Source organism: Streptopelia decaocto (genome assembly GCF_964273445.1).
Source record: "Streptopelia decaocto genome assembly, chromosome: 6".
Taxonomy (NCBI): domain Eukaryota; kingdom Metazoa; phylum Chordata; class Aves; order Columbiformes; family Columbidae; genus Streptopelia; species Streptopelia decaocto.
Genome location: NC_138660.1, coordinates 32,376,951 through 32,404,797, shown reverse-complemented (window position 1 = coordinate 32,404,797; position 27,847 = coordinate 32,376,951). Strand labels below are relative to the sequence as shown.

General features: G+C 42.3%; 1 protein-coding gene across 1 annotated transcript in view; it reads right to left on the bottom strand.

Annotated features, from left to right (window-relative positions):
- Nucleotides 1-27,847, bottom strand: part of ADARB1 (adenosine deaminase RNA specific B1) — a 61,258-nt gene that overhangs the window by 2,700 nt on the left and 30,711 nt on the right. The window contains exons 4-9 of the mRNA XM_082055238.1: nucleotides 23,635-24,566; nucleotides 16,170-16,284; nucleotides 13,506-13,674; nucleotides 12,843-12,991; nucleotides 12,062-12,230; nucleotides 4,848-5,029 (exon numbers count right to left, since the gene is read on the bottom strand). Coding sequence (XP_081911364.1) covers nucleotides 4,848-5,029; nucleotides 12,062-12,230; nucleotides 12,843-12,991; nucleotides 13,506-13,674; nucleotides 16,170-16,284; nucleotides 23,635-24,566 — 1,716 coding nt within the window. The remainder of the gene's footprint in view (nucleotides 1-4,847; nucleotides 5,030-12,061; nucleotides 12,231-12,842; nucleotides 12,992-13,505; nucleotides 13,675-16,169; nucleotides 16,285-23,634; nucleotides 24,567-27,847) is intronic.

The window sequence follows — 27,847 nt, the reverse complement described above, 5'->3', positions numbered from 1 at the left end:
TGAACTTCCTGAAGTTGCTGTATTTTTACGCCTGGTTTACGCCAACCTGGTCACTCTGACTGATAAGTGAATTGGTAAAAAAATCACCCTACCATTCCCCATTTTCTTAAAATACAAGCTGAAAAAATTGAGAATGGGGACAAGAGTTTCCTAAAGAGCTCTTTTAGAAGATAACTTTAAGGAGAGATGCATCCAGGAGCTGAAATACAGCAGAGGTTCCTACCCCATCCACAGCATGCCGCAGATCTACACCCACCGATGTGTAAATCGGTGAGCAGGGATCTGGGATCCACACACCGACCACCCTGGGAGGGCGGACAGGGGTCCCTGTCCCACCCACAATAGCCCACAAGCAATATGTGAGGAAGACCCAGCAAGAACAAGGCTTTACGATGAGTCAAAAAGTCCTCATCATGACTTCTGCCCTTGGCAATGAGCGTGGGCATCACGTCTCCTGAAAAGCGGAGCTGATCGCACACAACGCCTGCGTGTGTCCTGTGCCACTGGAGTCCAAATGCTGCCGCTCCGTGAGCCACAAGACACGAGGCTTGCACCTAAACACCTCATAAATTGTAAGTTTGGCATATGTTTTCTTTAGTTTAGTGATATCTATAGTAACACTTTTGCTTTTGTTCCATACACTACTGACCCAGTACAGCAATCAGATACAGTTCACCAAGTGCTGCAAAACACCATTTGCTCCTTGAGGCCTCTGCCCTGTCAGCTACTCAAACACATCACAAGCATCCGCACAAGTAAATCGGATAAAGAAGAGGAAGCTGCACATCCAGTAAGCACCACGTTCCCGTGGCAACTACACAATGCATTCCTCAGGTTATTTTGATGGATTAGATAAAAACTTAAAAACCCAAACAAAACCCAAAACATGAGCATTTCAAATAACACTTAAATAACAACACCCTGTTCAGCTGCTTAATTATCTGCGGGAACCCTGGAGTGGTAGCAAAGGAGCCACTGAAGGCTGATCACAGGTAGCACGGCCAGGGAACAAAGGTCATCTCAAAAGCAAGGAGTCCGATAACACTTTAGGTGGATCATATCTTCCTCCTCAAAACCTAGACATGAACGTGGCACAGTGAGCTGAAACTAGTAACGGGAGAGAAAGCAAGGACAGAAAGGAAAACACTTTATTCTCTCTTGAAAATGGATAACTAAGCTATTTAGAAAACATGGCTCAGAACTTATTTTTGAATATTATTATAATAGGGTATGACAAGCACAGATCACAGCTCTTTGTGCCAATGCTTATATAAATAATAAAGCTTGGCAGTTCTTTGAGGACAGAGCTCAAAAAAGCTTCGTTATAAAGGAGATAGAGAGTGAAAACTGCCAATATGAATGGGAGGATAAGGTACCAAGGAAACAGACCCATCCCAAAAAAAAAAAATCACCAAAGGTGACTGGGCAATAAAAAGGCAGATGGAATTCCTCACGGAGAAATATTAGGTAATGAACAGGAGTAAAAGACAAAGCTATTTTGCATAAGGAGTGCTGGACTTGGAGCTGGCTATTAGCATTCAGGAATGAAATTTTAGCTTCTAATATTCAATTCTACGCTGAGATCAGGTCAATGTTCAACAGTAATCAAAGGAAGCAAAGGGAATGTTAGGAATTTTTATTGAAGGACCATGGAACTGAACAGAATAGCATGATGCCACCATGTAAATCAGTACTGCTGCTTTATCTTGAGTATCAGGTGCTGCTCTGGTCTCACTAGCTCAAAAATGTGATTGTAAAATGGAAGGGACGATCCTTATGTGGAAGGGTCTCCATGCAAAGAACAACAAAGCAGACTAAGACCTTTCAGCTTGCGAAACCCAGGAATTATGCAGGAATATCGCAGGGGTATAGAAAACTGAGCGCCCTGACAGAAGTGCCACGACAACTACCTATAGCCTGTACCATATAGAGCACTGAGGAGCACCTATTTAAACCAGCATAAAAGGAAATTCCATTGCGCATTTTACACATCCTACAGCCCTCCTTACTAAACGAGGCTGCGGATGGCAAAAATATGAAACCAGTTCAAAAACAAAGCCAGGTTTTCATGAATGAAAGATCCATTAAGGATCTAAACACAAAGATTCTCAATACCGGACTCGGGATGTCCCTAATGTGCAAGTCACTGCTGCGATTCTCGGGAGGTATCTGCAGAGGTTTCCTAATGCCTTTTGCTTTTCACAGCCTATCTGTGGAAAAAGGTTCTGGGCTGGACGGATCAAGCCTTAAGATCTTGGGCTTACCTAAGACAGTTCTTACGCTGGTGACAAGATAAACAGAAGATGTGACGCTGCTCTGGGATTTTTCAGCTGAGAATCAAAATAGGTAATATCTGTAGCACCACAAGTAACAGGTCAAAATCACCAAACAAGGTAATTTCTGACAATACTCTGGTAGAATGCAAGGAACTCTAGAGAAACTACAGGATGAGAAACTATCAGCTTATCGGACATCAAAACAGGGAAAGCTTTGAATTTCTATTATAATCGCAGCTAAGAATAAAGGTATTGTCCATAGAAGCAGACACTACTGCAGGGTTCGGTTGAGCAGCCGTTCGCTTTGACTGAGAAATTGATCCCTTTTCAGATTATTCTAGAAATTCCCAAGATTCAAAGCTGTCTTCTCTTCAAGTGAGCTGGAGAGCTCATGTGCGCTTGGTGCTGCGGTGCTAAGGGCATCCCAAAAGCCTGGGTCCTGCAACCAAAAGGCTTCCAAGAGTCAACACGGGGAGTTTTCTACCAACATACACATCTCCCACGTTCCCTAGTTAAAAACCAGCTACTCTGATGTGCACGTTCACATTTCACTTGCTGCGAAAAGGAGGTATAAGAAGAAAAACTCCTATGAGGAAAGAGAGACAATGAAGAGATAATTGTCAGCAGTAGATGGCAGTAACTCACTCTGACTTTGACTTAATGCAATCGTCCCTGTAGACATACAGCTTGTTTTATGAGAGGAAAAAAAGCAGTTTTTACGGTACTTTCTCAGCCAAACAGGTGAGACACTGGGGAAAGAGAGTTATTTGTCTTTTACTTCATCCCTCTGGTAGAAATGAATCACCATCACACAGTTGTGTGTGCGGTAGCAGGAGTAATATAGAACTGGGGACAGGTGGTTTTGTGGTGTTTATTCCACTTATTCCAGGTAAGAATACACTATAAAATGTGTGAATCAAAGAGCAGTGGGGCAGCCACACCAAGGCCCCAGCTGCATCCAACAGCATGGGCTGCAAGACTGGCTTTCAAAACTGAGCCAGTAGAAAATACACAATTCTCCTCCGGCCTCCCATACATTTTTGAAATGTGTATTTTCATGAAAACTCAACAGCTGAGAGTATTTCTGAACTCTCCTTCTGCTGCTCAGTGAGTCCCAGCTGAACTGTTTAAATAGATGGTGCTATTTCATTGCAAATAGATGATATCAATATTGCAGGAAGAGGATTTTTAAGAAGACAAGGTGCTGCTATGTGTTGTGAAAAGGGTAACAAAAACTCCTCTCACCCCACCCCAAACCTGCTGCCTTGAAGACTTGGTAAAGATCCCTGAAAATCAGGCAGAAACAGTCCACACATCAGCTACTATGTTCATACAACAATTTAATATTTCATACTGTGAGTGTTGTAACTGTTACTTGCTTGCTAATATAAGAACAAATACATTAGTTAACATTTTAATATGTCCCAGTTCAGGGAATCCTTATTAATTACCTTTCTTATCTAAAGAAATGCTGGTTGTTCAACAGGCTCTTTTTCCTACTCACTCCCTAAATCTATTTTAAGAATTCATGGCAAACTTCAAACATGCTTTAAAATACTGAGCTTTTTTGTCCCCCTGGAAAATAAGCAGACACATGTCAAAAGCCAAGCGCTACGGAACAAAGCAACGCACACAATGAGAGGGAGGATAAGAGACTTCAGGTTTAAAGCTTTTACAGCATTACTCTAAGTAGCAGTTTTAGAATTTAAGACACTTGAGAACTTTCCTTTGAAAATCACAGCTCAATTAGAAGTTACAACCTGTTAATTCAAATATTGCCATTCCTCTTAGCCCCACTGAAGCCCAGGATCAGCACAAAGCCAAAGAATGGTACTTAATGGAGCTGCAAAAGACAACTGCTAACTACACCAGCTGGGGCTTGCCATATTGCTGTCGGATGTATTTAATACTCTATGAAAAATACTCTCAAAGAATGTGCCACCAGGCTCTGAACGCAGCCTCTGCGCATTAACCTACAAAGTGGAAATTAAAATATTATGATTATTGGGTCATGCGAACAAGCTGGGTGCCATGCTAATTAAAGCCAACGCGACATCCAGCATAGATTGATGACAAAATGAAAATACAACCGAGGGCAGCTTGAGATGTTCTCTCCGTCCACTTTTAGTTGGTTATAGACCTAGAAATTGTGAACCAAATGTGTCTGTCTTGGCATATTGATTAATGATGGGCCGTTCAACAAATATCTGCAATGGCAAGAGAAGTGACAGTAAGAGCTGACACACTATTTCATGGGTGGAAAGAGGTTTCACTAAGCTGGGGCCTTCAACTTGCCTCAAATATCGCTAGGGCACACTCCAGACAGCAATTATGTGCAACCGCATCCAACGGCTCATGCCCCAGTTCTTTCCACCTTTTAACTCACAAAGAGTCCTTGCTGTGGTATTTCTGACTGAGTATCTACATTAGGTTTAGATCATAACTTCTCTGTTGTAACCAGCAAGCAGTTTACTCACAGTACATAATTTGCAAGGTTTTGAGAACTGCAAAATCACATTGCTACTGGAACAGACTTAGTTACCGGCACGGCCTTCTCCATTAGATACTTGCCACTAAGTAAAGGTCTGTTGAGTGTATAAAGAGGTGGTAGATCTTCTATCTCTGCTATCCTCTGGTATACGGCTCTGGATAGATGATCCCCATGATATAAACTCCCCAAGATGATGCTAGAGAAGTAAATTGGCTCCACAAAGAGGCTAAGTAAGGCTCCTTGAATACCCAATACGTTCCACCTAAGAGGGAGGGAAAAACAAAACAAAAACAACAAAAAAAACACTTTCTTTTTAATGGAACAAGTAACATCTGCCAGACATAACAGCAGTCAATCACAATGGACCAGACTTTCAACCCTTCCTCTTGACCAGCACATGACTATGGTAGAATAGCTGTGACACCTGCCAACATTTCCTAGATCATCTTATGGGATGCTCAGCAAAACCCTGTGTAAGATGACCTAGAGCAACAGGTGTACTGTGAGCACCCACTTCAGGAGCAGAGCCCGTAACTTCACTTCCCCACTAACAGGGCTGATGATGTGTTTCCCAGCACCCTAATGCCAGAGACAGACAGGATCGTTCAATCGGAGAAAGCCAAACTGTGAGATCCTCAGTCAGAAATAGTGGCCAATGTCTCCAAAAGACACCAGGTAGTGAGCAAACAGTCCTTCTCAGAACGCAAAAAGGATCATGTCTGCAAGACATCAGCACCTCATCACCATAAGGGAAAGCTTGTCCCAGACACCCTCGCCAAACTGTCTACATGCTGCTGCCAGAAAGGACACCTGTAGTTGCCTGCAATATCCACAGGCAGGAAGAAAACTGAATCTGAAAACTGAAAGGATGCGAAGAGCATATACACTCTTTGCCCACTTTAGCTGCTTCATAGAATCCAACCATAAATCCCTGTCTGCAGCACTGTGACCTACGCCGGATGAGGTCTGGTGGCAGGGATATAGCATGCATAGGAGCAAAATACTGACTTTTTTTGTAGCTGTGTTCATCTGATCAAGTTTTGGTTATCAATCTGTACGTACATCATATAAAATGCTTTTTAAAACCTCCAAGTCTCCTGCAGAGTATTTTCACTGTCCTTGTCTCTGAGGTGCTTCCAAACAGCTTGGCACTATTAAAATAGCAAACTTGACTACAACTGCAACACCCAGACACAAGTAGCAGGAGAGTTTCTTTTGACGCTTGAATAAAACAGAGGAGCACGATGGAAGCTCTCATGCTCATACAGAATGTCTGTCCTTATTGAAAGGCCTGGGTTGCAAGGTTTGTCAAGGAACACAGGAACTCTGATGTTGCTAACAGTGTTTCTTGCAGTTTGTGCTGGGATGGCATGGCTATACATCATCATCAGGCTACAAACTGTATAGCACAACTGCTTCACTGCTGCAAAGACTGAACTACATAAGCTAGCTACAAGAATTGCAAAGCGTTTAAAAAAAAAACGGTAAAACCAAAAATTGTAATCCAAAGAAACTATTTCTTTGCATGTTTTTACTGAGGATGAAAATGGAGGCAATGAGCATTCACTTACTCACCTGTCATTAAAAAAGCTGGCCCTAATGAATGAGTAAACATAGCACTAATAAAAAATAAGGCATATTTTACATTGAATAAAAGCATATTTTGTATAACACTGAAAATGCAATCAGCAACCAAACCTCAGAGTAAAGGTATGAAGTGAAAATTGTTGCTTCCCAGGGCCTAGGTGACCTTACCATGGACAGAATTTTGTGAGCACAGAGGTATTTCAAGTGCTGAATGAATCACAATAGCATTTTCTCGTTATTTCAGTATTACCTACATCAAGCATAAGGAAGCATACGCATAAACACAGGTAATATTATGGAAGAAACATCTGGAAAGAATCCAAGACTGGGCCTTGCAAACTGGGGTCTTACAATTGTATCTGAAACTTGCAGACACACACTGAGCTTTTGTCAGCAAGGCACATCACATTCTACTTTTCATGAACAGCGCTTGAGTGATGGGTAATTATTTTTAGAAAGGCCAAAGCATTCCTCTGGCAAGCCCTGGCTCCTTAAATAAAACCTGTGCCAGATCCTTTCCTTGGCCTTCAGTATCTCCAGAGCTTGTGTTTTGCTGCGTCCTCCCACACTTGGTGACCTTCTCCAGCACAGAAAATGAAAGCTCAAGTTTGTCTTGCTCAACTTCCTTTGATTAAAAGGAGGAGTGAGGACACCTGAACAAGCTTCTGCAAGGTGAACTGTATGAACCAGTAGTACAAGAGCCACTCACGAGTGCTGGATTGGGAGCAGCTGGTTTGCTGCAAGGACAAGGTTTGCAGAAACCATTCATATAACCAAAGCTCTTAACATTGATTAGGCAGAGTTGGATAGCGGTTCGGTTTATAAAACTAGCTTGAAATTACAGTTGTTATAATAAAAGAACGTATCTAGAGAAACATGTATCAGAAATGGGCAGTAATGCAGAGATAAACATGAAACCCAAATGAAATTCTGCAGATTGTAACAGAGTCAAAAGGAAGGATTGCGCAGACTTTCTTGTCCCTTTTTCATACTGTACTTATTTCTGTCAAACGGGAATTTCTCACTTCCACTCACACATCCACTAAAAACAGCCTTTATAGATATAAACTGAGAAGAAGCTACACCAATACCACACATCAGTTTTTGAAAGGCCATGGGCATCGCCTCCTGAAATGCTAAAACTGCCTCGTCCTCCCAGTTTACAAGCACGAGTTGTAGAAGGCACGCCAACAGACGTTGTCAATCTAGTACTAAAGTTAACTGAAACCACAACTTGTTTCGAAGTTAATGGATCAAATTCTGCGTTTCACTACAAACTGTGAGGTGCAGGGCAGAAACAGCCAAATTTATCACAGAAAACTTTATTAAGTGTTGCCTTTGCAGTGAAACAAGCAAAGGATTTTTTTATTCAGGTTAAAAATAGTACCAGAAAAGGGTCAAGTAACTGAATTGACTTAAATCTAGCTTACAAACTCAAACCTTCCAAGGTTCAGATGTAGTTTCTAACACAGAATGAACCTCTCCCCACTGCAGTACAGCAGACACAGACCTTGGCTGCTGCACAGTACTAAATAGAGCATTGATGGCTTGAGAAAATGATAACAGAAGACAACTCTCCCATCGCTAATTCAACAGCTTAAATCTCTCCTGCACCACCCATGGGCAAAAATGCAGCACTCCCATATGAAACGACCTGATCTCAGGTCCAGCCTTACCGGGCAGATCCCAGAGCACATGGTACCTTTTCTCACTGTTAAAGAAGGAAAATGGCTCCACATTTGCAACAGAGAAAAGCACTAAAGCACAGGCGTAAGCAGAACACAGGAATGCTGCATCGCACCTACGGCGATACTGAAACACCTAAGTAAGATGCGAAGATGAGAGATCTTCCGAAGGGGAAGAACACCTCAGCGGGCAGGCAGACACCCTCCAACGTTAAACTTCTCACTGGAAAAATCTGAGACACTCAGCTGAGCATAAAACCAATGCCTCTTGTGACAGCATTTTACATATTCTGAATGTGGTGGTTTTAAGTCACTGCAAGAATTTTCTTTCTTAACTTCTATAAAACTTCAAAATAAAACTGACTTTTAAAATACAAGCTTTTATATTGATATAGAGCATGAGCCACAAGATTTAAGTCCAGACTGCCAGCATTTACATACAGGTGCCTTGATTTGAGCTGGGGGCCTAGGTCTCATTAGAGTTAATGGTGATTTACTCAGCAGCCAAGTAAGAACAAGGTTGTTGGGCAGGACAGCTCTCCATCAATGGGTCAGCTGTTTAATGCCAGGGAAGCTCAAGCACATGGTGCTGATGGGGATACCTGCGGCCAAAGAGCAGCCAGGTGTTCAGCAGCTCGTGATACTTCTTCAGCTTCAACTCTGCAGTTCTGCAAGTGATGCACGGTGCAAGGAAAGGTAACCTGACGTGCTGCCGGAAAGTTCAAACAAAGATGTGTTTGCTCATCCTGAACCAGCCTTTTGCTTTGGAGCTGCCTTTTGTGAGGCAGAAGATCAGAGTCACAGAGCAGTTTGGTCCACTGTCTACCAGGAACTCACTGAGGTGATATTTAATCCTACCATGTTTGACGAGGCAACAGAATTTCTAGAGCTCTTCTAGAAATCATTAGGAAAGCACTTAAGCACAAGAAGGGAAACAAAAGCTGCAAATCAAAGCCACAGCTCTCCTTTTTCCTCAGGCAGGCCAGACGACACACTGCAATGGCCCTTAATAGCACCTGGATTAGGAAGTTCAGTGTTCCCATCACTACATGTATGAGCTACTGCTGCTTTTCTGGGACAAGGAAAAAGCAATTATAACTATATCTGGCTGGCTGGCCGCCGAGCAGCTCCAGAAGAGGATGACAGTCAAAGGATGTATGAATCTGCTGCTGCTATAAAGCGAGAAGTTGCACCCCACCATCTCCCCAGTGCCAAGACTGACCGAACAGAACACTGCCTATCAGCACCTTGATCCTCAGCCTGCTGATTTTATTGTTTGTACAGCTCTCCATGAAGTCAGATCAGTGACATGATTCAATTTTTTTTTGAAACAAACCCCTGGCTTTGAAGGGGCAGTTTCTCCAGTTCTGTCACAGCACAGCTCCACAAACAACTGGGGACCACTGTGGAGATGCAGCGCGCAGGAGGGATGCAGCCCCTGGCTGTATTCCTGCAACACCTTCTATCTTCATGACATGCAGCTGATTTCACAACACTTGATATACGAAAAGGTTAAGTAAAAATTAACTCCTCGGCAACGCTTTTACAGAGTGTGCTGGTGCACCTCTTGCCAAAGAAACACTATCAGAAATTATATTTTCCCTTCTTTAGAGTAGAAGAACATCGGTGACTTTTCCTTGAACAACTAGACCTAATGTGAAAGCACTTCTCAATTCCTACAGCCTTCCTCCCAATGAAATGGGATGAAAACAAATCTTGCACTTCTCAGCAAGACATCAGCCACAACTGGAATGTTTCATGACAAGTTAAGTAATTATTTGAAGCCAAAAAACTTAATGTGGGTGGAAAAACACACCAAGAGGCGAATGAAAAAAATACACATAAAGTACCATGGAGCAAGGTTTGGATGCATTTAAAACTAATGCATGCATATTAACGTCCCGAAACAGTCACATTTGGTCACAGAAACCACACTAGCCCCATACTGCAGGGCCACAAGGCACTAACACACCAGCATAATCCTGTTCTAATGCTTCTAATCCAAATGGGATTACACTCACGGTCTTCTCATGTTCCTTGTATTTTTAACTGGATGTTTCTACGAGGCTCAGGAGGTGCCAGACAACGCACAGCAAAGCACTCAGAGGCTGGAAATAACAGCTTGGATTATACAGATAATCCACACAGATGAGGCTGTTGTGATACAAGGAGTTTTCCTGCCGGTGCAATCCTGCACCCCGAATTTATCCGTGCCTTTTCCAGGCTGGGATTGTGTCCCTTGGGAAAGCTCAGGGGAAATTCAGAGGGCTCAGGTATACCAGAGGACCAATCGCTGGATGCCACATTCTTTTAAATGTCAGTGGACAAAACATGGTTGTAAGTGTCAGGGAAATGTTTAAAAAAAATAAAAGAGAAAAAAAAAAAATTAAAATTTGGGCCTCCTTACCCATCATTCAGTCTTTGTTCTGTGTCTAGGGGTTCTATTTGCTTCCTTCACGGGCACAAACAAAATTATTGCCATTAGCCCCAAGGAGAGGTGACAGCTAGCTACACAAGTGAGAGATGGACTCTGCTCTGCATCACACAAAATCAACAAAACGGTCAAATGTCTTCTACCTCAACAACTGTCTCCATTCTTTTTAATCTGCGCTAACAGCAATGACGACGTGATAAAACAAGTCGAATGAGTGTGGCATGATTACCATGTCTGGTGGTCGGGAGAAGTCCCTGGCATGAAGCTGCGGAATTTATTGAAGCTGGGTGACTTATATTGAAAATATTAAAAAAAACAACACCATAAAAAACCCCAAAACAAAAAGAAACCAAAATGTCACTTTTATAGAGTTACCTTTCAACAACCCAGTGTCCTAGCTTCTGAAATGCCCTATCGCTTTATGTTAGGGGGATTTCAACTCAAGTAAAGCGTCTTCCTTCAGTAGAGATGCTGATCACTTGAGACAAGACTAGAGGAACAAAGCGATTGCATAACCTCCCTCCTGTATTTTTGATGCAGCATACAAGAATAGTTCCAACTTAATACATTTTGAATCAGACTGTGACTTCATAAAACACCAGAGCTATTTTAATTAATACATAATTAGAATATCATCAGCTGAAAAACTTGGCATTTCTCCTCTATTTTGCAAGAACACAGAGGCTGCCAATACAGAGAATCATTAAAAAAACATGTTGCAGCTCTCCAGTGCTGCTGATACTTGTTAAGGGGTACTGCTGCTAAATGGTTTTGGGGGGTTATCATTTGTCCATTTAGGATTTTGAGCAGAAAAAATGTTTCAATCTTTGTCAAAGAGAACAGCAGAGAAGGAATTGGATAAAATATAAATAAAAGCACTAGCATTGGAAACAAAACATTTAATTACAGTAAAATATTTAAACTTAAGTTAAAATAATTTTAAAGTCAAAAATTAGAAGTGCCCATCGATTAAGATTTTTTTAACTGGAACACTTTTAAAATATATAAAATAATCTAAATCTACTCAAGGACGTGAATGTATCTTCAATATCATAGAATCACAGGCTTGTCTGGGTTGGAAGGGACCTTTAAAGATCATCTAGTCCAACCTCCCTGCCATGGGCAGGGACACCTTCCATTAGGACAACGTTGCTCAAAGCCCCATCCACCCTGACTTTGAACACTTCCAGTGATGGGGCAAGGATGTATACCATCAACGGAAGTTATCCAAATATAACTAATGCAATATATTTATTGTACTGTTTTGCTAATGTTATACTACTTTAGGAGGGGTGAGGGGGGAAGCATTCCTCTGCTATTTCCCAGTGATATAAATACAAAAGAAAGCTGGAAGCGGCTGGAATGATAGGCAACGATTCCTCCTTGCCTCTAAAGCCGGCAGAAAGTCTGACTCAAATCGCGGGTGAAGAATCAGAGCTTTATCTCTGGAGTTACAGCCACCTCCATGCTACATCCAAGTCCTGAAATAATCCAACCAATAACCTGCGCATTCGCTGCAGGTATCATGCAACCTCTCCTTTCTTGTTCAGTGATGAAAAGCAACAGCAGAGAGAGTTCGATATCTCACCTCGCTATCTTGTCACTGCAGGACATGGTCAGCAGCCTCTCTCCTTGCAACACGCCGTCCCACGTCTGGATGGTGGTGGTGGAACGCACGGGGATGGTTCCTTCCCCAGATTCTATTTTTGTCCGTAGCTGTCCTCTCGCTTTGCGGTTTGGATGCCTGTCCCCTTGATCTAAATGACAAAAATCACCTACAATCAGCTGAGAAACATTCTCAAAGTGTTCTACAGATAGCAGTAGAAGAATCAATTCAACTCAAGAAGCAGCAATTAAAGGTATTTGCCTGAGTAACTGCTGGCTTGCATAACAATTCCTATTGCTCCTTGCAAATTAGCTACAGCATGAGACATCTCTCACAAATACCATCTTCTAAAACACACTTGCAATTAAACCAAGCTTTCCGGGAAGGAGCAGCACGCAGCAGGTAGCTCTTCAACTCTGTTCTGCATGTTACGGCGTTAGAATGAAGTTAATGGACAGACCGAGAAAGGGGCAAGCAGACAACTACCATTAAAAGATGGAAACGGTGAAAGGGTTGGTTAGTTCTGTACAAAGAACTGACTCACTGGCTGATCTCGGCCTCTTCAAGACCACTCGCTGGATCAGTCTATACTTAACTTCTACCATACAGGAAGAACAGCTCAGATTTTTTTTTTTTGGAGAGATCTTTGTCTAACACACATCTACACTAAAAGGAAAGAAGACACCTGAATTTTAACTGTGCCACTTGTAGGTGCTCAAAGAATACTTTAAAGTCCCTTGCTCGAGTAGGGCCACTGTCATACCCTCTTGTGCCGCTTCGTGTGGGGAGAAAATCCGAGCGTCGCCACAAGGAGATGTGCTGATATAGAGATGAAACTGCACATTCTCCTTCAGCTTAAACCCGCCTCGCTCCGATTTGATGAAAATGGATTTTTGTTGGTCTTCTTTATTGCTGAAATAGAGAATATAGCTAGAGTCAAAACTGACACTACATGTACATAACCATAAGCTGGGGAGTCTTAATTGGCATTAAAAACAAACACAGGATGGCTGGAAATTTTGTAGCATAAATCTAACAGTTATTATAAGTAACAAAATTAGAATACCATCGAGACAAGAAATAGAGTGCCCTTGATATACCCAGATGTCTAGAGCTTTCAGGTACTTACCACCAAATGAAACATCCAACACCCTTTAGTTCACTTGAGATTATTTTGATGTACGTGTTTACAGTTTAAAAAATTATTCTTAATTATTTTTTCTGTCCTCCCCTCTCATGATTGACACCTAACTGAACACATATTTTGTTAAAGTCAAACTTGAGGGCAAAGGGTCTGAGTTCTCAATTAAACATCCTAATGCAACGGGACAAGTGTTTCACATTGAAATAATTGAGACAGATGTTTTACACAGACACCTTTTCAGCTCCATGTGATCAGCTCATCTTCCATTTCCCTTCAGCTCACCTTAGATAAAGCTCAAGCTGGGTATACAGAAATTTAAGCAGGCACCGACGAGATATAATTTCTGCATGGCAATCATTTAATGCAAGACCACGATCACTCATGTATTCACCATTGATGCATTTTGTTCCTGTAGAAACACTTATTACCAGGGCATCTTTCACGTCCGTACCTGCAAAACAAAATTTCAGGAGGAAGCTGCAATTAAATTCACAAATAATCTAGCAAGTGATCTTCCTGCGGAACCCAAACAAGGCTCCTTTCTTTTCGTTCACTTCTTTTCTTCTGATACATTCTTTAAAGCAAAAGCTTCACTCAGCCATACCCTCCCTGTATCAACACCATCTATGGTTCTTGTGAGTTCTTCATATTGGAGTTTGGATGAGTTAGAAACTGAAAACCTGCAGGGAAAAACTGCTGCTTCAGGAGGGGTTACTGAAGCCAGAGCTGCAAAGACAGTGGTTTTTCTCCTGAGCCCCAGGCAGCCAGCATGTACCTTCTGGCCAACCATGCAGATTTGCACAGCAACTTCAGAAATCTGAAAGGCACCGATTTATTAAAACAGCAACACATTATGGAAGGGTATTAAGCCAACAACAGGAACAGTAAGACTAGGGAACGAATAAGTTTTAATGCTTAAAGCTTGTCAGGAATATAACACTTATAGAAGCGTAGTTCTTGGTATTAAGTAATTCCGTACAATAGAATTAAAACAATATTTTGGGTGGTTTTTATACAGAGAACATTTATCCCACCAAAAAATAAAGGTCAGCTGCATGAAGAATTCAGGCAGTTCAAAATGTTACATCCCTCTAGCAAAACACTCAGCAAAAAGAGTCCCAACAAGCCACAGGAATCCCTCTAAGGCTCTCAAGGCCTCATCAGCAGAGGCAGAAAGCGGCCAAGCCTGTCAAACACCTTCTGCTGTCTTCCTCCTGCAGGATAGTGACTGCGGTGTGGAAAAGCAGAATAACCACGTTCAAGGCAGCCCAAGCACCCAGAACTGGGCATCCTCCTGTAACCACCTGGGCTGCACGATGGTAATGCCAATATAAGGGGTGTAGCTAGCAATTGGCATGGGAATTGGTAACTGAGGCATTAAAAACGTAATTGAGATTCAGGCTGTTTGAGCTCCAAGTCCTGATGAAATATGTGGCCTTAAAAAAAATAAAAATAAAAACGAACATGCGCCCAGCTGCCCTCTCCTGCCCATGGAACAGCTGGGCCACAGTGACCAAGGGGCATCCCAGCCCATAAGCACTGTGTTCAGCAACGAGAGCTCCGGGAAAATAAGAGGACGTTCGAGGTTACAGCTGCTGTCTACCCATGAGTCTTCTCACCTTCCTTCCATTTCTCCCCACGTCCCCAGAGAGGGCAGCAAGCGACAGGTTGGGTTGGTGTTTGTTGGCCTGGTCAGCCCACCACAAACGTCTTGTGACAGAGTTTGGGTTACACTGTCCCCTTGTCACATTCTGGTCCCTAAAGCATGTGGTTATCTACCCTAACCAGCATCCTCAGACCCTGGCAATGAAATGTCTGCTCTGTGGAGGAGGCCCCTACAAACATCTCAAACACCATGAGGATGGAGCCAGCCTCTTCTCAGTGGCAGCCAATGGTAGGACAGGGGACAATGGGTACAAACTGGAACACAGGTAGTTCCACTTAAATTTGAGAAGAAATTTCTTCTCAGTAAAGGTAATAGAGCCTGGCCCAGGCTGCCCAGGAAGGTTGTGGAGTCTCCTTCTCTGCAGACATTCCAAACCGCCTGGACACCTTCCTGTGTAACCTCATCTGGGTGTTCGTGCTCCGGCGGGGGGATTGGACTGGATGAACTTTTGAGGTCCCTTCCAATCCCTGACATTGTGTGATTCTGTGTGATCTCCACAGAAGGAAAGAGTTGGCATTGTCCAACTCCCCAAGGGAAATTACTATGCAGCTTGAAGGACCAAGAAAAATGCCCAAGGTCCACTTTCCATGCAGACCACTCAGAAGAAACATGGCTCTACATGTATCACTGACTAGTACAACTGATCGGGACATCGCATGACAGGCCCAAAATGTATGTCCCATCAAGGGCTGAGGTGGATTGAAGACCAAGATAAACCTTGGGTATGAGGAAAATTCAACAGCAGCATGGATGCAGACCAGCTTTGGGCAGAACTCTGCTGTTTCGGGTGATCTGGCAAAGTCAGATCAGCAATCAAAGAACCACGACCTTAATGTCGTTTGTATATGCACGCCAGCGTCAGCTGCCAAAACACAAGCTACTTTCTTCAGATACTTGAACTAAATAACAGAGAAACAAAGTGCTAAGAACAAAATATATCAAGAATAACTTAAAGTGCAAAACCTTAACTTGGAAAGCAAGCATAATTTCTTACACGATATGTCAAAACCCAAGCATACCATCTGAGTGACCAATGCAGTGAAATTGATTTTAGATTTACCTTCCAAATGTTGCAGGATTCATTTTAAAAGGTATGTGTATTTTGTAGAGCATGAATTATCTCAGATGCCTCACTCAGGCACAAGACAGGAACTCGGTGGAAAAACAGGTATTTGCAGGCCTAATTTTCCTGTAATTATCTTGAGCCAAGATTTAATTGCTATATTTAGCGCACCTTGAAGATTAAATAGTAAAAACATATTTCAGTACTGGTTCTTTACCTGTTGTCATGACAATTCCAGCGAGGACTTTTCTGCGTGCATGTGGAGATGTGAAATTTTCTGTCAAATCACTGAATTTATCTACAACCAAGCGTGCAACAGCATCAGCTAAAACCTGCAGGATCACACAGAAATGCGCATTAGAAAATTAAACAAATCACTTAAAAATTACAGCACCATTACGTTATAAAGATTTGCACTTTTAAATGATTCAACACAATAAATTAAACAAGTGGACATCGGGCATCAGCTGTATGTCAAGGAGGTGGCTGGGTCCAATTTTCAGGCATATTGAACACTTGCAGCTCTTGAGAAGTGGAAGCAAAGCTCTGTGTGCTCCACTTCTATTAAAACAGGGTCAGACAGCCCTAAGCCAAGCATCAAAGCACCTAATGCTCATGATGGTTATGAACATTTGAGGCTCAGGAGAACAACTGGATAGACAGATACATCTATGCTTTCATGCTCAAACCTCAAAACACATCATTTCAGTATCCTCAACATCGGACCTGACAAGAAGATTGAAGTGCAGAAACCAGGCTCCTCAAACCAACATGCAAACCTTTTATAACAACTGAATTAATTAATTATCTAGCTATTACATAAATAAGAACAAAATCTGTTTTCAACACTAGTTAAACGCTTTCTATTTCTTATTTTTACAGGACATATGCAAATTTAGGAATAGAAAAATGTCATTGGTGTATAACCCAAAATAAACTATCTCAAAACTTGGAAGGGTTTTTCTCTTTCACCATCAGGAAAAGTTGAACAGTAACAGTCAGAGCCTCATTGTGTCCCACCAGCAGGGTCAGACCATAAGGGGGGCTAAATTCCCGTTTTAAGGAAAACTTAAAATACCAGTCCTGCTCTTGTTGAATGATGGTTCAGTTCGGCACTGCAGCTAATCTCAACTGCTGTTTTTAAGGCGGCTGGAACCAAACAGCTAGAGGAGATGAGTCAAGATTAAATTCTTGAATTTTCACCTGAAAATAAACTGAAAACAAAGGGACACGCAGCCAGAGAGGAGGAGCGGACAGGGCCAGGAGGGAGCTCAGGTCCCTATCTCAGAACACCAGATATAAAAATCGTAATCCAGTTGCCCATGATACCCGAGATATTGTAGGGTAACCACTTGGCCCACAGCCTGACACACCAGAAGGACACAGGTCCTTTGTCACACTCACCAGCTTCATGCAGATGTCTTATACACCCAGGAGCATCCAATGTAAGTAACTACATTGAGCCCAAAATGATGCTTGTGGCTGAGAGTCCTGCCCTGATTCGCCACCATTTTCTTAACAACGCTCATGAGAACCGACAGCCTAGAAATAACGTGAAAGAGCTCTCAATGTTCACTTCCTTCTGGAAAAGCTGCAGCAGCCGAGGAAGCAAAAATTAAAGCTCATGTGTCACGATTTCAGAGCTCGACACCCTTTGCCAGACCCCGAGTGCAGACAGTGACCAGCACTCAGTGCTGACTCGGGTCACATCTGCACCAGCCTTTGGTCAATGTTTTGCAATTGCACAACCTGTAGAGTCAGAAGACTCTCAACATTGCAAATACAAGTTTTCTCGATGCATTTAAATGAACTGCAATTCAGAAACTCTTATTAACAGATTGAAAATTTTTTCAGGAAAGCAGTTTTGCTCAGATGCTACAAATATAGCTGGTCAGGCACTGATTTTCAAATAAGGTCGTTTTGTTGCTGGAGTAAAAATTGTGTTACAGCACTGTGACCACACAGCACAAAATCTGCATTTAATCATGCTAGTACTTACCTAATGCAAATAGCTGAACTTTAAGGTAAATACAGTAAAGAAAAATAACAAGCAACAGTTTTATTCTCACCCTGGTTTTAGAAATGGAAAATTAATACACAAAAGACTTAAATGATTAACCTCCCTGCAGCTACACAGGCAGATCACTGCAGGAACAAGAAACAGAGTCCCCATTCCAGTGTTTTATCTATAGCCCCACTGCATAATTATGGACACTGCTTCCCAGCTGCAAGTTTTACACCCTCATTTCTGTAATATATATATATATTGTTTGCTCTATCTTACATCACGACATGCTGGACAGGAGAACATGTCTGGCAACTGACAATGTAAAAACATGTAGAACGACATTATGATGGCATATACTATTGCAGAACTACTGAAACAAACTTTTCCAATGAGGGTTGGACCTGAGAACAAAGAGGCTTTGAAGGCTGCCAGACAGGCTTGCCACCCAGGTAATAAAGAGTATGGGTCACTCCTTCTCCAAAAAAAAAGTGAGCGTGATGGCTGGTAACTGGGGGAGTCTTCTCCAACACTGAGCTACACAAAACCACAAAGTTCAACACATACCAAAAAGGGCGATTTCAAAATGCTGAATCAAACCCAACCATTTGCCAAAGGTGAACACAGAGGAACGCTTCTTCCAGGACCACCGAAACTCATTACACAGATCATCACCCCACATGGCCAAACCAAGGCTGAGGAACCAGGGCTGGCTTGAGGAACTTCTCGTCAAGAGGTGGGAACAGAAACTGCCAGGTGTTTCTGGAAAAAACCCACGGTCAACTTACCTGCCAACACTGCTGACAAAAGGCTACTTGAACAGCATGCTTGCATACAGGGTGGATACATTAGCTTTTTACAAAAAAAGATGATTTTTTTCACATTATAAGAAAAGCAGAGGAAACTGTGGCGTCAGTTTACAAGCGAGAACACGGCGAGTCCCTCTGGGAAGATGTAAGCTGGCACAGAATGACGGGATGGGGCTGCATCTCAAACAGCGTGGAACTAAGCTGCTGGCAAGGAAACCTAAAAACACTCGAATGAACATGAAGCCACACACTGGGGAGGCTGATAAGAAGGACTAAGCAGAACTCATGTGAGACAAACTGACCACTAGAGATGCGAACAATACTGGAGGAACTGGGCAGGGAGGCAAAAAAATCACTGCCAGAGAACAGGCAGATATATTAAAGATTGTTTTATTCTATTTGAAACCTGAGTTGCATGACAACAGGCAGGCGGTGAGGAACAAACGCTATTATATGCGTATATATATTATACTTAGTTATATATACTCACCCAATAAATGGGAAGAATCATCCTTTTCTCCCAGGTGGTCTATTACATTAACATAGTTCAGAGTCACTAAGAGCATGGAAGAATAAGGCAGGCTGCAAACAGAGATCTGAACCACCGGGAACAAGACCTACTGGCCTAAAACTATGTCCTTGCTGTCCCCATCTCAAAACGAAGGACTTGAAAGCTGTCTCCACGTCAAGCCCAGGCCACTGACCAGCCTGGGTAGAGTTCTTTCACTTCTCATTCTGGCTCTACTCCCTTTCATACAAATAAATATTAATTGGAACAGAAATGGAACTCGTGTCTCACCTTCGCAGTGAGTGCCCTAGCATCTGACACACGGGTTCTCTACCCTGGCTCCTGCATTAAATCATTACTCAAAGTTGAGTAATTCAAAAAAGGAAAGGCCTAAAATATCTGACAGTTTGCTCGTCAAGGCACGCGAGCTGAAAGCTATTTTGGGTGCTCTGTTCCCTTCTCTGATGAAGTTACAGTGAATTCACTTCTACACATACAGACTGATTTTGGTTATCTTGCAGCAATGTTGTAGCAGAACCACCCTGACCAGCCGTATTTTACAATACCCTGAAGCTGAAGTTCAGGTCTGTCTGGATCCGAAGGAAGACCTTGGCGGGACACAGAGATCACGCCAGATGAACAGTGGGTGAGAACCAAAATCAAGGTCCATCATCTCTCCTCTGACAGCGACCAGCACATGCAACTCAGACAAGGTGCAGACATATCTACACTAACAGAACAGGGTAATTATTTTCTAGTGCTCCAAAGTTTCCTGCATTTATTTAAAGGAACTGCTACCTGGCAGTAGATTCTCGCCCTGCTTATGCAAACATATCCTTTACATTTCTGCCAAACCCACAGCAATTATTCCAACATACTACTCACCAATTCCAAGATCTCAAATAATTTTCATCATTAATTTGTATATCTTTCCTATATTTTAATACTTCTTTTATAGTTTCTCCCTACCCCAAGCTGAACCAGGATTAACACAGCACTTAAAGCAAATGTAGCCCCTGCAGTACTGGTTATGACTCCATTCTTTCTGCGTAACGTTTTGTTTCAATGTCTGTCCACAATGATATACAGGATAAACTTAATTTGCAACACAATTAGGTGAATGATTGAAAGTATTCCCTCTAGTGGATCTTTAAAAATTAATTTCATCTGCAGCTACACTGCTTATTTGCCTACTGCAAGTTGCTTTCTCTCACAATAGTCCAGCCTTCACTAATCTAAATCATGATTTCTAAGCTTCAATATTTACAATTCCAATTCTCTAATTTCCGCCTCTTTGCATCCTGAATAATCAGCTATCTTTCTAAGTCAACACTTTGAGGAAATCTGGGATGTATCATAATAAAGCTTACCTAAATAAAGTTCCTACCGTCTGATGGAAGCCTATCCCATCAGTGATGCCGGGAGCCTGGACCAGCCGACTTTCCCCAAAGGGCACACCAGGATGCATGTTCAAAACAAACCAGATGAGACAGTTCTTCCCACAATACATACTTACACAATGGAATTTACTGCTACAAGGTGCTATGGAAGCTAAAAGATTACAGAAGTTCAAGAAAGGCTTGTAATTAGTGGAGAAACTCAAAGGCTCTCAGCTGGAAAGACAAGGTTTCTGGCTGAAAAACTTCTTGAGACACAAACTGCTGAAGGTTAGAAGCACATACTGGGGAAGTACTGCTACAATATGTCCTTTTCTCATATTTTTTTCAAGGCATTTGGTACTGGCTTGAGTACTTCTTTCAGGGACAGCACCGTCCCACCTTTGAGAGGTGTGAGACCCTTCATCGCCCTCCTTGGGAAGCACAGAGTGTGTGAGAGAAAAGAGAAAAAGGAGAGAAAACAAGTGATGTCTGGGAGATTTCTCTCTGGGGGTTAAAGAGACTAAAAATCAAGAAATGCCAAGTCCAACAGAGCATCTGATGCTTCTGAGATGTCCAAGGATGTTCCTGCCCCAGCTCCTGAGATGTCCAAGGCACTGTTCAGTGGCAGGACTGGCCCCAGAAGTGGAAGCAGCCGAGGCCAGCACCAGCATCCCTTACAAACCTTGATGCTGGGGCTGCTGGCAGGGACATGGCATTGGGGAGGGAATGATGTGTGAGAAGAAGCTTCTGTCCATACCAGTGTGGCTCTTGCTGTGGTTGAGTGCTCAACAATACTCTTTTCCCCAGAAATCAGATTTGGGTTTTGCACAAGCAATTTTCAGAAAGCCGGTCATATCAGCTTCCACAATTCATCTATAAACACGTGACCCTTTTGTTTTCAGAAGAGATTTAAAAAGACTGTTCACATTTCACTGTCTTCTCCAGTTCTCATCACCTACCAGCTGCAGAACCATGACAAGGTCACCCCCCACACGGAGGGGTGGGAGGTAAAGCGAGGATGGCTATCCATTTACAAGGTGTAGCTAACCGTGAAAAGATTTCTTTGTTTTGGGGAGGCAAGTCCCTGTAAAGCAAGACTGACAACCTCCAGTGCAGAGATCATCTCTTCCCTCCTCTCCACTCTTCCCACTCTATCACTTTTCCTCTCAAGGCACCTCAAGTTAACGCACCAGCTACAGACAGGTTTTGAACCTGCCACCCAGGCAGCCAATTCCAACATCACCATTGGCACAACCACTGAGCATTTGGTATTTGGATTTCTACTCCCCTTGCATGTTTCTAGCTTCCATTTTTTTACCAACACAACTGGCATTTTATTTGGTCTATGGGTTATAATAAATCCTATCCTCACATCATTCCTGGATTCTCCGAGGTTTGTGACTTCACCCACTATAGGATTATCTCCAGATATAACATCTTTGCACATCCTGAGTAAACACTTTGTCAAAAAATAAAACAACTCACAGAGTTAAAAGAAAAGATAAATAAAGCAGGACCTGAAAACATCAAATTGCTTAAACCCCTTATTAATCATTAATAGATACAAGACCAAAATCACCAATATGTAACAGACCTTCATGTAATTCCAGTAAATTGACAGCTAATTATAATTAAAAGCAGGATAATACAACACAGCGAAGTGCAGAAAGGACAATGATGACAATGATCACAAGTTGATCAAAAGCCTCTGAATAAATAACTGTCTTGGAATTGGGTCTATGTGGGGCAGAACCAGCAACCCCCCCTTCCTACCCAGTATGTTTGGCATTAATCTAAAGTCCACTGGGTTCTAGATTTTAAAATGATGGAAACATTCATCAATAAGTCAATAATTGTGCAAAGTTAAAAAAGAGGGCATAAAGGAATATCTAAATGATTCATACTGCCCATGCATTGTGAGGGAACAGCACAATTAAAACAGCCACAACATCCAGTTACGCTCTTCAAACCCACATTATCAAATCAGACCAATATCTTGTAATTTTCATTAAATCTAAAACAACGTTTTTGAGACAGAAAAGTCAAAGCCTTGAAATTCTCATAATAAACAGACAGAAAGTTGCAAAAAAAGTCATAGGCAAGTATTTGAATTTAGACAGGCACACAATATCACTAAAAAGACCCAAGAGACACAGTAGAAAGAGGGCAATTGAACAATCATTTCTGTAGCTTGAGAAACACAAGCAAGCAAATAAGGGAGGCTTTTTCTTCATTAAAAAAATTGTAAAAACTACTCCTTTCTAGCTACTTTAAATTTCTGATCAATGTCTGGTATGTTTGATACTTCCTCTAGTTCATTAATTAAGTTAAACTATTTCTCATCCAGATTTACTTGCCTAAGCAACTCACATATGCTTATGAACTAATTTGATTAGAGCACAATTCTTTAGATGACAGCTATTTGACCACACATCTTGGATACGTGCACCGCGAGTGTGTCATTTATTTAGACCTTGAAAATATGTGGCAACTGCATTAGCCTCACTTAATCTGCCCTTGACTTCTGTTATTCAGCTCTGTTAATGCCAACAATTTCGGTTTGCAGAGAAGAATGGTTTTCTTCCCTGCTAAAAACTGCTCTGTCAAATGATAATTTTACTTAAAGCAGTAATTCTGACTTGAACTCCATCTAAGTCTTGCTGCCTAAGATGTGATTCCAGCTTTCGTCAGCACAAACCCAAATCCAAGCTGGCACTGCGCTGGGCTTGGTGCTCTCTTGTGTGACGTGGTCAAAAGCATCAGCAACAAAGCCTCTTCACTATCCAACAGAATACAAAGAGTTCACGCAATTATCAGAAGCCGTAAGTGGATAAATCACTTAATACATACATATATATGCACACACACAACTACGGAAGCAGAATAAACAGCAGAAATGCTCTAAGCTGACTCAATACGCACGACTTGGCTACTCTTGGTCATTACCCGAAGACCTCAAGAAAATCCAAAAGGCTCCTCACCTGCGGCAAGTGTAACTGGAGCCCCTCGCTGGGAATGGGCTGTCGGGACGGGGTCTGGTCCAGCTGCATGTTAAACAAGGACGCCAGGGCCGACTGCGCGGCCCGGGCCTTTGCCAGCTTTTTATTCCTTCCCGAGCCTTCAAAAGTCTGACCGTCCACCGCCACAGCCATGACGAAGTTTTTGGCGTGGCTCTCCCCACTCTCCGAGAGAAACTCGTACTTGAGCCCCGGGCGCAGCTCGTTGAGGATCATGACGGGGTTCTTCCCGCTGGCGGACGGGTAGGGCGGCGGCGCGGGGAGAGGCGACTGGGAAAGGCCGCTGGCCACGGCCGACGACGGCAAACCGTAGTCCCCGCCAGAGCTAAAGGACCCGTCCCCGTTGGACCCCAGGTAAAAAGATGCGTCGGAAGGGACCGGCGTTTCGAACCCGTTGAACAGGGTGTCGGGGAAGTCTGCTTGGTCGGAGGTGAAGTCCGTGTTGACCGACAGAGTCCTCCCCATGGCCAGGTGGGCTTCAGAGGCATTCGGAAACTGGACAAAAGACCGCAGGGCCTTCTCGGCAGCGTGAAGCTTGGCCTTCTTCTTCGTCGGGCCAGACCCCTCAAACACCTGCCCGTTGACTTCGACCGCCATCACGAACATGGGAGCATGGACCGGTCCCGTCTGGGAAAGGAGTTTGTACTGTAAACCGGGTTTAATCTCGTTAAGTTGCATCAGGGCGTTCTTTGGCAGAACGGGGCCGGGCGTTTTCTTCCTCTTCTTCAGGCGGAATTTGGAGTGGCCATTGCTGCCCTCCTCCAAAGGACGCTTTCGGCTGCCGCTGCCCCCGCCGTTGGAGAGCTGCGTCCCCTCCCCGGCGCCTTGCCCGCCACCGTCCTTGGGGGGAACGTTGTCCACGTTGCGGTTTTCTTTAACGTCGGTGCTGCTGGAACCTGCGGTGCCCAGAAAGAGTAACTTACAATGCCTTCGTTGCAGGACCTTGTAAATGCAAAATTTATAGATTCCTTTATCTCTCTTTGTAACTGGTTAAGTGATGTGTGCTCACAGGTTAAACGTTCTGTGGTACGATCAGAGATAATGGTGCGATACAACCTCTCGATAGTTCAAGTGACACGTTGACGAATGATTTTCAAACTGCCCATTTGATACAAGCATTTAGCAATAAAACATTGCACCTTTCGTTGTTGTTGGCACTTAAACCATGCTGGAACAAAACTTTTACTCATAAGTTACGTTTTGCCTGAAAAATGCTTTAAACTAGAAATATAATTGATAGCAGCCTATGCCTATAAAACAAAGAACTACTATTAGCAAAGTAAAAATGGATGCTTAAGACCAGTACTAGGAGATGGATACTTAATTCTACTTTATTTCTATTTTATTCATATTGCTTTTTTTTCCCCTCAGTGATTTTAATTGCTCAAATTGAAAAATGACACAAACAACCTGAGCCACGAAAAACTGGGCAGTGCTTTGCTGGGTCCCTTGACTGAATAGTGTTTGAATGCTTTTGTTTCTCTTTAGCTGTTTCATATTCTTCTAATTCAATTCTTTTTCAGGCTTTTCTATTAGGAAACCCTATATTTATCATTTACAAGCTATTCTGTAATTCCTTGCACAGTAAGAAAACTGCTGTCACAGAGATGCGAACCCAAAAATCACAATAAAGATCTCCTCTTACGACTACAAATAACTCTTAAGACTATGAAGAATAAAGAAGTGTGAAAAAAGCTGTGCAATCACAATTATGACATTTTAATGGGGGGGGGGAAGACATTATTAATGTAATGATTTCTTTTCTAAAGTAGAAAGTTGGGGTAATGATACATCAGAGGTATATTTAAAGAATTATATTTTCAAAGACCTCATTTTTATCCTGATAAAGAAACTAAGGAAATTAATTATTTCTGCTTTATATTGGTGTTTGTGAATGAAAAGGCAAATTTACTAGGTCAAGCGTTTCTATCTCTTCTGTTCCAAAATTTCAGTATGTCTATATTACATCTACACTGACACTAGGTGATAAATACTAATTGAAATGAGAGCAAACCAAGGTGGAAGTGTTTTTCACAGTAACAAGTTCAGCCACACTTCAAGTCTTCCCTAAGAGTCCCCTGCCGTGCACACATCACTTCACCCAGGTTACAAAGCTGATGGAATGGTTACTAAATTTTCATTTATAACATCCTCCAGCAAAAGCTCGATAGGTTACTCCTTTCGGTGCTCAAAGAGAAAAAAAGAAGACAAAAAAAGATCAAAAGAAAAAGCCAAGGTAGAACACATTTTGTTAAATCACAGTAGCACAACAAAGAAGTGTACAGTACTGAATATTAAATTCCAGTGAATTCAGTTTGGTCAGGAATGAAACACTAAATATTCTGAAGCATTTCATTGCTAGAAATCGCTAAGTTTCATAAAGTATCTCTTGTAATGTTCAGCCACAAATTATATTGCCTGCAGAATGTGTGCTATAGGGCCACAATTGTCAATACACAGCGTTCAGGCAGATACATATATTTTTATATATACATATATATGGTAAAGGCATCTAAGGAGAGAGTGAATTTTTAAATTTTCCTTACAGTGAGTTTCTTACCTGAAGCTGTAATCTCCAAATTACACCTCATCTAAAACACCATTTCTGGAACTTTGCTCATATTAGTGGCACCAGGAATTTGCTATCAGACAATATGACTTTTAGGCTAAACACGAATAGTTTCATGGACACTAATTAACGGCCTCTGTTTTTACCTTTCTTTCTATATGAAAACTACTACCAGGGCCTGTGGAAATCACAGAAGGAAAACAGGAGTTGAACGTAGTCCGGTTGAATGTAAAGAAGATAACTTTTACATGCATGTATGGCAGCTGATGGAATTTCTTAATCCACCCAGGGGAAACGATGACCTGACAGAGAGAGGGGACTTGTAGGATGCAGGAGACAAACTTGCACACTTACCTCGTCTCAATGAGAAAGAAGGGAAGAAAACTACTCCTTGCCTGAGAGCTCCCAGGCTTGTTAGCTTTGGAGAACATGCAGGGTGGGAAAAACTAGGAGAGCAAGCAAGCAGGGAGTACGAGCAGCCTGGGTCAAACCATGAAGGCAGGTGAATTTCTGCATTGAGGAGGTGATGCAAATCTCAGCTTTACACGTGATGGAAAGAAAAAGACTTTCCATGCCAAGCAGAAGGACTCAGGTTTGTTTCAAGGCACAGAATCACCAGACTGCAAGGAAGAGCAACAGCTTCTCAGGCTGAGGGTGAAGATGAGCTTTTGGTCCTTTAGTGTGACCTGCCCAGCAGTGCTGAGGTCTCCTCATTACCTCAGGGCTGGAGAAGAGCTGACAGATTGCTCAAGATTAGCTACCACCACCTGTTAAAGTCAGAGAAGCCACCTCCTTTAATCTTGTCCATATTCAGACACGGAGTAACTTCTCCAGCCCACACTCTCCCTCTTCCAAGCATCTCACCCCCTTAGAGAAGCTGAGACTGTAAGACTTTGGGGAGTCTCTCACTCATCCTTACCCCCCAAAAGCTCTGGCTGATTCAGGATCCCATCACAGCTCAGGCTGGGAGCAAAATTTAGTTGCTCTAAAGCAGAAGTCATGGCAGACGTGGACAACCACTCCATGCACATTCTAAAAAACAGCTTGGATTATTTCAGAGTCTATCAGTCTGATTTTGAAACTAGTATTAAGCCTTGTGCTGTCAGCATCACAGCTAAAGTAAGGCAGGAAAATGAGAACTGTGAATGTTAAAATACTATTAGTAAGCATAAAACATAGGGGGGAGAGCTGGCAGGAGGAAAAAAATACCATCTGAATTATAAAAAAGAAGTGTCTGTGTTCAGTAACAAAGGCTCTTCATTATCCCTTTTTATTTTTTATTAAACATTTATATGTTAACATCAAATATCTTGCCTCAGAAAGATTACACAGTCTTAGTGGATCTCCTAACATGCCCCAAAATCAAGAGCTTTAAAACCAGCTTAATCCTAGATTTTAAATATACTTTGAAGTCTATGCACTTTCCAGTCTTTCAGTTCTCAAGGAACAAATGCTTTAGAGAGCCCTTCGAGGTCCATTGTGGCTGCTGTGTATTCAGCACTTTAAAGTAGCATTAATACAGACACAAACACTTGATAACAGGATCATGTTTTCTTAAACATTAATACTGCCCATGATTTAAGAACAATACAAATTTCGTAAGAGTAG